The sequence below is a fragment of the Anarrhichthys ocellatus genome, unplaced genomic scaffold (assembly GCF_004355925.1).
Source record: "Anarrhichthys ocellatus isolate YVR2014 unplaced genomic scaffold, GSC_Weel_1.0 scaffold29, whole genome shotgun sequence".
In the NCBI taxonomy this organism is placed as follows: Eukaryota; Metazoa; Chordata; class Actinopteri; order Perciformes; family Anarhichadidae; genus Anarrhichthys; species Anarrhichthys ocellatus.
The window spans coordinates 3,509,892-3,520,680 of NW_022280059.1; the positions used below are offsets into that span (position 1 = coordinate 3,509,892).

At 41.9% G+C, this 10,789-nt stretch overlaps 1 protein-coding gene across 1 annotated transcript in view; it reads left to right on the plus strand.

Annotated features, from left to right (window-relative positions):
• cog6 (component of oligomeric golgi complex 6) overlaps positions 1-8,715 on the plus strand; it is a 31,039-nt gene extending 22,324 nt beyond the window's left edge. Inside the window, exons 10-19 of the mRNA XM_031863609.1 lie at positions 763-854; positions 1,313-1,377; positions 1,504-1,595; positions 1,879-1,996; positions 2,869-3,000; positions 3,163-3,330; positions 3,866-3,973; positions 5,595-5,648; positions 5,746-5,825; positions 7,427-8,715. Coding sequence (XP_031719469.1) covers positions 763-854; positions 1,313-1,377; positions 1,504-1,595; positions 1,879-1,996; positions 2,869-3,000; positions 3,163-3,330; positions 3,866-3,973; positions 5,595-5,648; positions 5,746-5,825; positions 7,427-7,574 — 1,057 coding nt within the window. The 3' untranslated portion in view covers positions 7,575-8,715. The remainder of the gene's footprint in view (positions 1-762; positions 855-1,312; positions 1,378-1,503; positions 1,596-1,878; positions 1,997-2,868; positions 3,001-3,162; positions 3,331-3,865; positions 3,974-5,594; positions 5,649-5,745; positions 5,826-7,426) is intronic.
• Positions 8,716-10,789: the final 2,074 nt, after the last annotated feature.

The window sequence follows — 10,789 nt, forward strand, 5'->3', positions numbered from 1 at the left end:
TATGTGTATATGTGTATATATGTGTATATGTGTATATATGTGTATATGTGTATATATGTGTATATATATATATATGTGTATATATGTGTATATATATATATATGTGTATATATGTGTATATATATATATATGTGTATATATGTGTATATATATATATATGTGTATATATATATATATATGTGTATATATGTGTATATATATATATATGTGTATATGTGTATATATGTGTATATGTGTATATATGTGTATATATGTGTATATATGTATATATATTTATATTTATTTCTACAGTGTGATTATTGTATGATTGCAAACTCTTCAGGTTCTTAACTGTCAAAATCCAATTCAAGAAGATGTTAAATGTCTATTCCATCAGTGTCTGAGTGTGTCTGTGCTTCCTGTCTTACAACATCCTCTTCCCTCTTCCTCCTGTGCCCTGCAGCCAAATGGGAGATTTTCTCAGAATACCAGGCATGTGTGGAACACAAAATCACCTCCACTTTATAGGGAGGCATCAACAGTTCTGAGAACATCAAGTTCTTTCTCACCTCCCTATGTCCTTGCACGCTCACAAACACACACACACACACTCTCTCTCACACACGCACACACAGGCTTACATACAATAATTCAAGTTTAACCTCGGTGTGTGAGTGTGAAACACGATGACCCACGCCACAGTGTAGCTGTGGTGCGTTTAGCCCTCGGGTCGGCCCCTCACTGACGTCTTGTTTAGTACAAAATGTTTTGTCTCTCTTTCAGGTATGTTGGGGACATGCTGGCCTGGCTGCACCAAGCCACCGCCTCGGAGAAAGAGCACCTGGAAGCTCTGCTGAAACAAGTCACTGTGCAAGGTATGCTGTCTCCTGCATGCTAATCACACATGCTGCACTTCATTTCACACCTTGAATTACAAAGCAAAAGTATCACACGTACATCTGTTTTATATCTTATACTCAATTATATTTTATCATGTGTTTTATTCCTATATTTTAACTTGTGCACTATTTTGTTTTTGTTTTACGTCTTGTGTGATTCTCCTGTTTACTACTTCACATGTTTTATACATTCTGTAGTAGCATTGTTTGAGGGAGCCTAAGAATAGCTACTACTCCAGTAAATGTTGCGTATATGACAAAGACTAAATCTTTGTGCACTCTGAGTTTAAATACTGGCATTGCTGTCACCTGCCTAAACCTTTTGTATTCATTAATACCGTGCTTGTATTCATGGTCGCCTCAAAACAATCCCAGATACCCTGACTACTGGTGTGTGTGTGTGTGTGTGTGTGTGTGTCTTCCTCTCTCATTAGGTGTGGAGGAGAACATGCAGGAGGTGGTTGGACACATCACTGAGGGAGTCTGCAGGCCGCTGAAAGTGAGCAACCAAATACGTTTCAGGCGCTGTTAAAGAAACACTGAGCACAGCTCTGTTGAATACGTGTCGTTTTCTGTCGTGTTCTGCTCATGTCCTCACTCGGTGTGTTGTGGATCTGTCCCTCAGGTTCGGATAGAGCAGGTCATAGTGGCTGAGCCAGGCGCTGTCCTGCTGTACAAGCTGTCCAACCTGCTCAAGTTCTACCACCACACCATCAGGTATGTTAACTCACTCGGTGGGCAACAGCTTTCAGAATCAGTTCATAATTTAAGTCATTCAAAAAACAGATGTTGATACATTTTTTGCTCATTTGGGTATTTGGTGCTTTTTTTGATTTATTGTAAATTGAAAACAGGTTTGTTTTGCACAGTCAGATGGACAAACAAGCAATTTAAAGATGCCACTTCAGTTCTCCTGGACAAGCTCCAATGAGCATTTTTTGTTGTGTTTTCAAAAGACGCGTATCATTTATAATGTAAATAATCAATGATCTTTGTCCAGTTCCATCATTGGGACCAGTGTGGCCTCTTTGCTCATCACTATTGAAGAAATGCACATCCTCAGCAAAAAGATGTTCTTCAACAGCCTGAGCCTTCATGCAAGCAGACTCATGGACAAGGTACAGTACGAGTAGGATGACTTCTATTTGAATAATCCACAGTATTGTTTTCTGTTGTACAGATGCGAGAAAGTGACTGGTAGGTAAACAATGCCACCACCTGAGAAGAGAGAGAAGAAGTAGTTTTTAAAATGCAGGCTTTTCGCCTCGTTCTTTCATTAAAAACGCGTAAATGATTGTGCAGAAGTTCAGTGTGAACCCTTCAGACACTCATTGTGTATTTCAGCTCTGCGTCGAAACCCTCAAAGACAACAAGGCTATTTCTGAAGCACTTGTGCTTGTAAACAGTTTCAGCCTGCTGGCCACAGCATCCAAATGCCGCTCGCTGCCAAAAAACACCAAACTTGTTACGCTTTAGTTAAATTGCCGTCCAAATATACCTCGGCACGGGCGGGACCTCTTCCCCATAACATGCTGGCTGTGTCCTGATCAATAGCAGTTACAAGAATTATCCCTGTAGCTCGGGTGTTAATCAAATTGGAGGCCCTCAGGGTTTTGGTGTCAATTCCAGCTAATGCCAGGAACACAGCCTTCTCATAATTTGCTCTATTAGGTGGACAACGGTGGCTGGGCTCAGTTCTGTGTTGTGTATCCAGCAGCCAATGAAATCAAAACCCTCTTCGTTAAAAAAAAGAAGCTCTACTGACTGCGAACAAGCTGAGGCTCCAAGTAGCAGCAGGAAGCAGTCATATACTCGATCTGTCATGCTGCTCATTAGGGAAGTGTAATGCTTTGATAACGTTACGAGGACCGCTTGTCTTGGTGAAGGCGGCTACAGCACACGCACAACTTATCTCTGCAAGAATAACTTTTTTCCCTTTTGCACCATCGTCTAATATCCTGTCTTCTTCCGTCCGTGTCCGCCTGGGCAGGTGGAGCTGCCACCTGCAGACTTGGGACCCACATCCTCCCTCACTCAGACCCTCTCTCTCCTCAGGGAGGTGCTGGCCTCCCACGACTCGTCGGTGGTTCCTCTGGATGCCCGCCAGGCCGACTTTGCTCAGGTGAACTCGCATGCAAACTGTGGAAAAAGTCAAACGCGTCTCCCCTTCATAGTCATAGTGAACCAGTTGCTCTGAATTTATCTGATATAAATGTGTTATTATTTGCTTTTGGTCACCCGCCAATGATATTTCACTCATCTCTTTTTCCTTTATCTTTCCCAGGTGCTCTCTTGCATCTTGGATCCTCTCCTACAGTTATGTACCGTGTCTGCCAGTAACCTCGGCACTGCTGACATGGCTACCTACATGGTCAACTCCCTGTATGTCATGAAGACAACCTTAGCTCTCTTTGAGTTCACTGACAAGAGGCTTGAGATGCTCGAATTCCAGGTCTGTCCTAATAGTAAACAATAATGAACTATTAATAGTGAGTCAGACAATGAAATTAGTTTATTCATGTTGTAGGTATTTAGCTATTTTCATTTCATTACAATTAGTCAAGGGCATGAAACTAACGATGACGAACCAAACCTTAGTTGGACGAGACAACTGAAACTAATGTCATCTAACACTGACACTCACCTTACAGTTCTCACGTTGTCCGTGCGCAGAGGCATTGTTCATTGAAAATGATTCGCCTTCCTTTCATTAAAGCCCACAAAGCCCAAGTCTTTTATTAAAAAGATTTAATTTGCTATCTAATAAAAGCGTATGCGTCATGCATTGTTGTTCATGCTCAAACGCGCCATCTAGACTCTATTTTTAGCACGTCTTTTGTAATTGAGCACCACAAGAGCTCCTGTGGAAGTTTCATTATCAATAGCGCAGTGGTTCTCTATCAACCACAAGTACCATCGGTTCACAATGCGGGCTCGGACCGTGTGTTAAGCCACTCTACTCTCTCTCTCTCTCCCGCGTTTTCTAGATCGAGGCTCACCTTGACACCCTGATCAACGAGCAGGCGTCCTATGTGCTGACCAGAGCCGGACTGAGTTACATCTACAGCTGTGTCCAGCAGCATAGTGCTGAGCAGGTCTCACATGAAGCACTCAACTCCACATTCACATGTGCTCACTCATCAAGTTATAGAACTGTGAAGAACTGTTTTTTTCTCTCTCTCATCTTTCCTGTTACAGTCCCTAATGGTCTCCTTTTTCTGTATTTTATAGGCCCTAACAATATTGTTTACGCTACCTCTTTTGGCTATTGCTATGGTTACCACATGACAAGTGTCTTTATTAGGGCATAGTAGCATTTCGATCACATGTTCAGATGAGAAAAAAAGGAGAGAGGGAGGCAGATCACATTATGTTCTATAACAAATATACCAGCTTCTCCAGAGCCGTCCTGTGCAAATGAGAGAGCTGATGCCCTGGATCGCTCCGCCCTCTTTGTAACACACTGCGCTCACCGAGACCCATAGTTGTGGTTTAGCATGCGAGTCTTGAAACCCTGGGTCATGTCAGGACACACCACACCCTGCTGCTGCAGCTCCAGTGCAAAGCTCAATCAAGAACTGTCATTCTTCTCGCAGACTATACCTCTCTCTCCTTGGGTGGCCTGTCTCAGGTTTGCTTTAAATAGTCCTCTGTTTGAAAAGATTAAGTCTAGCTGTCCACACTTGACGGCATACCAGACTGAAAAGAATCCCATAAGTTTATTTTAGACTTTTCAGCTTTACCTTCAAGATCTGCTTGACATTTTCTCCTTGTTATTGTCTCTGATACATCAGATGAACAAGTCGCATACAAGACAACCGTGATGAAAACAACACTGGCTCGTAGCTAGCCGATGAGTTTGCAGGCTCGTAGTGCGTTTGTTGACGTGCCTACGTCCCCATAAAATCCCTCTCGGTACTGTGCTCTAGCTTCGACCCTTGCACTGCCTTCTATTTGCTGCTTTTAATGTTGGCAATTAAGGCATTTAAGCTTGACTTAATGTTGCCATTCTGAACAATCAGTGTCAACTAATTGCCTTAAAGGTACCAGCTGTTGTGTTCACACAAAGTCAGTCATGTCGTTAGCGATCAAGAGTAAGGGAGGATATTTCTCTTCTTTTCTCCGTTTACAAATCAAGATTCACAAAGTACAAGTTCAGTGTATTCAAAAAACATATATTTTTTCATCTTCTGTACTGTAAATTAGGGCCAAATATAAACGGAAGTTATCACATCACCAAAGTATGAATCTCTTACCTACTTAAATTTACTCTCTTTGTAGTTTTTCAACGGATGAATAGTCTGAATCCCATATAATTTAGTTCCAACAACCCATGACATCAAACAGATGTGTAACCAACCAATCAGCCGTTTAAAAAGCAACCCAGCATGACAAAGGAAGTGTCCTGAACTGATGCACATGCACTATTTATAGTCATTGAGATAAATGTGACATTTTATTCTGAGACGGATCAAAGGTAGGAAGCAGTAAGACGCACTGATGATGTGTGTTTTTTTTTATATAAAAGAAATGATCCTTATTATACGCCCGTGTGGTCATTCATTCAGCCATCATCATATACTCTGCCTGAGGGGTAATAGACAAATGAGAAAGGAAGAAAACCTTTCGACACTGCCTGCACATTCAACATCGTTGCTGTTCAAACACCGCGACCTCGAGTTGGATTCCAAGCTGATGTTGACTTTTCTGTCTCAGGGTCCTCTGTCGCTCCTCCCCAGCATGGACAGCTCCTCTGTGAAAGCAGCGATGGTGAGTTTCACTGTGTTAATGAAGCAAACCTCTCTGCAGGAATCAATAAATATAAACTTAATGATTATAATTCTTTGACTCATCCCACAAACAACAGGTCCAGTTCGATCGGTACTTGTCGTCACCTGACACTCTGGTGATGCCACAGCTCAACTTCCTGCTCAGTGCGGCCATCAAGTGAGTTCCTATCCCGGTTGTTGACAATAGCTCTTTCTGTCCAGGGGGAAGAACAGCAAACAATGCAATAATCAGGCGTGTTAAATGTCTACAACATGGTGCTTCAGCAAGGTATACAGCAACCTCAGAGTGCTGGAAATACAGCAGGAGCGTCGGCGCAACATTCATTAGTTTCCCCGATGTAATACGATCATTACTGCATTCCAAATGAAACACTCAAACAAATGCACGCCGAGCTCGGATGAAGCCACCAAAACATTGAGAGAGGGGTCGGCAGGACTGCCTGTATTTGTCTTACTGATCAGGAAATTCATATGCTTTTAGCTCAATCCAGCTGCTACATTGGAGGGCTCTTTCTATGAGTCACGTTTACTGGGAAGTGCAGCAGGCTTGAGGAGCACTCTGTACCTCAGGTTAATGTTCTCTATTAATGGACATGGGAGGACTGATGGGCAGGACGCCATTAATTAGCTTCTGGTCCATTTCTCACTCACACTCGTTCCCTGAAATCGTTCCTACTCTCTCTCTCTCTCTCTATCTCTCTCTCTATCGCTCGCTCGCTCTCTCGCTCGCTATCTCTCTCTCGCTCGCTCGCTCGCTATCTCTCAAGTCTGCTTCTCTGCTCACCTAAACACACAAAAACACCCGCCATTACTCTGAAAAGGCTCCTGGAGTTCACAAATAATGGGAAATTACTTTTAGACTCCCATTGTTTCACAGTTCGCGTTAGAACCATAGTGCTGCGTCTAAAACATTACTCCATACCAAATGCACTGTGTCCTCTGTGGGCCAATTAAAAATATGGATCTCAAGAGCCTGAGTTGGATACAACCGAGGCGCTCCCACTGTGTCCTTGGGTCCTCTCACTGGGCTCTTCAGTCCGACTGTTGCATCCTCCATTTGTGCTCCACTACAAGAAGTAGTCAGATATGTTGAGTTTTTATGACAAATTATTTTTAAAGGAAATCAAACTTTAGAACTAAGATGATGAACAAAATCATAAGAAACCTTACAAGATATGTTAGATATAAAAAATGCAACATAAGTATTATCTTGTTTTAATGGATTAATAATTTGGTCTATAAAATGTCATCAAGTGACCAATCATCCAACCAAATGTAGTATAATCGATGATCCAAAAAGTTGCTGACTAACTTTTTTGCAGCACTAAAAGAATACAAAAATCTGTATGACATCACCGAATTTGATTTGAAACATTTGTATAGATGGGTCCAGAAATCCATGAAACTGTACTTTACATTTTTAGATTATAAGACGGCTGCAAATATTGATTAGAGGGAATAAAATGGCCTCTTTACTTTGCTGTGGCTGACACCTGATGCTTCTGCATTTATGCGGTGATATGCATCCATAGATGGCAGTGTGCACCACATACTGCCACCCATTGTTTTCACACAGTGGTCACTGAACATAATTTAAAAAAACAAGTAATTAGGAGAAAATTCTTACTTGTAGCTAACTTACTCGGCTCTTCGAGCGTAGCTCTGCTTGTCTGATTTAGACCTGTAAGGCCCACTCACTGCTGCTACTTTTGTTTTTCTGAGTATAAAAAGGTAAAGAGCTCTCATCTGTGTTTGCAGGGAGCAGATTTTCCGTCAGTCCACAGAGCTGGTGTGCAGAGCCTATGTGGAGGTTCACACCGTGCTCACCAGCCCAGCGAACAGCTACAAAGACCCAGAGAACCTGCTTCCCAGATCACCTCAGCAGGTTCAGGCCTTGCTGTCCTGAGAGACACCTTTTTTTTTTTTTTTTTCCCCCAACCTGGTTGATCTTAAAAGCACGAGGTGAGCCCCAGTGAAGGTTATTTAAGGAGCGGTGTGCTTTGTACAGCATAATAACATATACAATAATATAAAAAGTAGTCGTTAAGGTGGGGTTCTTCTTTGTGGGATGTGGGTCACTGACCTCAGAGAGAGAGAGAAAGAACATTATATGTATATGATCTTATTTACTTTCACTGCTGTGGACAGTCGGCTCATTATTCTCTCTGTAAAGCACATGTGTGTCCGTCTTTCTGTCTGTTTTCACACCATGTACTCTCTTCTACCATGTCCATAATTGTACAAAATAATGTATTTTTTATTGAAAACGTTGAACATTATATAAAAACAAAAGGGTACACTTAATTCAAGAGACTCGTCTTATTCTTCCACACTTAAAGAGTGGTCAGGGGAAAACTCAGCCACAATGTTAAGAGGAACCTCAGAAGCTTCAGGGCCAACGTTGTGTTTATGTTCATCTCAACTGTTTTGAGTTGGGATGAAATGGAAAAGTCTGTCTTACCGTCTCGTTTGGCTTTTCAACAAAATGTCCATGCTGACTAAGATGTGTAAACAAGACAAATTCTACCTTTAAATGTCCTTATAAAACGCATTATGGTGTTTCAGATGGAGAACAAAAAAACACTTCTCATACATTGTTATTTTTTTTTCCATTCGGGCCGCAATGCATTGTCTGAAATGATGAAGTGGTGACATTTTGGACAGACATGGATGTAAACTGCAATATGACTGGTTGGCGGAGGTATACAACCTTATAGTTTGGATATATAAAGTGATGTTTTAGTATACGACAAGTGTTCTCTATATAATGCAGTGGTGACCAGAATAAAGTAATATAGCATTATCTATTGCTCCTTTCTAAAATAAAGGTATGAATAAAAGACTCAAAAAGGCTTTAGTTTCACAAGGATAATCTCCGTCTTTCATAAATATAAATCTATAAAATCCAAATGGATTGATTTGCGATATTATCTGCAAAGTAACCAAATGCACATTCAGGACATTTGATCCCGATAGTGTGCCCTTTTCCTCGAAAGTAAACATGATGGCGTGTGATATAATATCATTGAATATCCGACACCACCCAGCCCACATAATCCCCAATAAAGCACCACTGAAACAGTAACAACATGTGTATATTGATCCCGCCTGTTGTTCTGGTATCTGGCCTGAGAGGCAGCATTTCATTCCTGCTATCTGACATCAAGGTTCATGGCAGCAGGCCTGATCTTGGCACCTCTGCCAGCACTGAGACCCAGGATTTCCCCAGCTCACCGGATGTAACTCGGATATCATTGGCCGGGACATTGAGTACTGGGAATAAATGGAATACCGCAAGATTCAGCATCTGGACGGGTGCTCTTAAATCCTTTAAATAGACCAGCTCGCTCTTCCAGTACTGCTTGGCTCCGGTCGGATACAAGCTGGATTCTCGAGTGTTTTCACTCAGCACTCTTTGGCAAAAAAAAGTGGGATGATGTTTGAATAACAACATTATTGTTCATGTGTAACGATACACACGGTGCACGCCCTCACTTACTCAGCTTCACATCGTGTGAGTGTGAGAGTGTGTGTGTGAGAGAGTGTGAATACGTGTGGGCCTTACACAGTTCAGCGTGTGAGAGCTTTTTCCTGCCGGTGGCTGTATTAATGAGTTGGCAGATGTGAGAGGTGATGGAGTCACCACTTAGAGGCAGGTAGTGGTGAGCAGGGTGGCAAACATTCATCCCATCATCCGCTCCACATGACAGCGGCCACCGAGCTTTTGCCTGCTGAAGCATGAGACCAGCAGGAATCTGGGTTAAAGGATAATATTGAGTCGTCGTCCCCCCCACCCTCCGTCTTATCTATTGCCTCAGCAGAAACTTTGAAAGGAAAATGAGTCAAACAAATGCACATCTCACTCAACTAATGCTGCTCATTCTCTATGTTCATGCTTAGAAATGTCGTGAATTGCTTCCTCGCTCGGAAATGAATCATCAGCTCCTCAAAGTAGGATTTGGTAACCTGTTGAACAAGAGGAATGAACGTTTGTCTTGTGTCACAACGTAGTCAGGTTGTTTTAATGTCATTTAAATTCAGGACAAATGCAGGAAGAGCTTTTCATTTTAGCTCCAAAATTATAATGTGCATCTAAAACCCTCTTCAAAACAATATATTGATGACATTGATATTGATGACATCCGGTTAATGACACAGTTTTCTTACATTTCTTGAAGAACCCAGGACAACTGATCGAGCATAACCTGACCTTTTAGTAGCATGAACAGAATATTAAAAGTTAAAAATATAGCGCAATACAAACTCCAAACTGGTCACCACAGATTGACTAAAATGATGAATGGCATTCTCCGGTGATTAGAAAAAGACCTTTATCACTGCTGGTATGTTGTTGTTGTTGTTGTTGTTTTTTGACGCCATGCTTCAGGTGAAAAGCCTTCTTCTACACTCCAGCTCTAATCTTCCCTCACAGATAGAGTCCTGCCCGATAGGAAGTTGTTGAGAAATGAATGACCAAATGATGGACTTTGTGGTACTGAACTACAACCCAAGAACACTGTAAGGTGTACAACGTTAACGTGTTTTTGGACGGTTGCGTCACGCCCCGGCCCCCCGTGTTAAACATTGAACACTAACTTTCTGCTGGAGATGCGTTTATCTGCGAAAGTCTAATTCATGGGTCATTACGCGTAACGTGGTCTTAGTCAACACTTTTTTTTCAGGATTTCAAACCAAATTCTTGGTATGAATTGAGCCGCTCATCCGCCTCGGCCCTAACATACCTTATTAAAGCCATTCAGAAAAAAAAGACGTTGGTTATGTAACGTGCTCTCCATGCTTTGTGCACTAGCTGCTTCAAGCCCGGGGCTTTGTCATCCATCTTATTATGAAGCTCAAATATCTCCTGCCTCATATTATTACAACTCCTAATTATTCCTCCACATCGCTTGTATTATTTGAAAAGGTTACCTCATGCCAAACCTCTTTCTCTTTGGAGACTATTATGTAATTTTTCTATTAGCGCAGGAAACGGGGACACTGAAGTAGTGACCTGAAACACTCGTGGCACAGTAATTCATTTCATTCCTTTCTGATTTTCTGCGGTTCCCATCACACTAATCAGCGTTTCATTCAGTGCACTCAACACAACGCAGGGCTTCA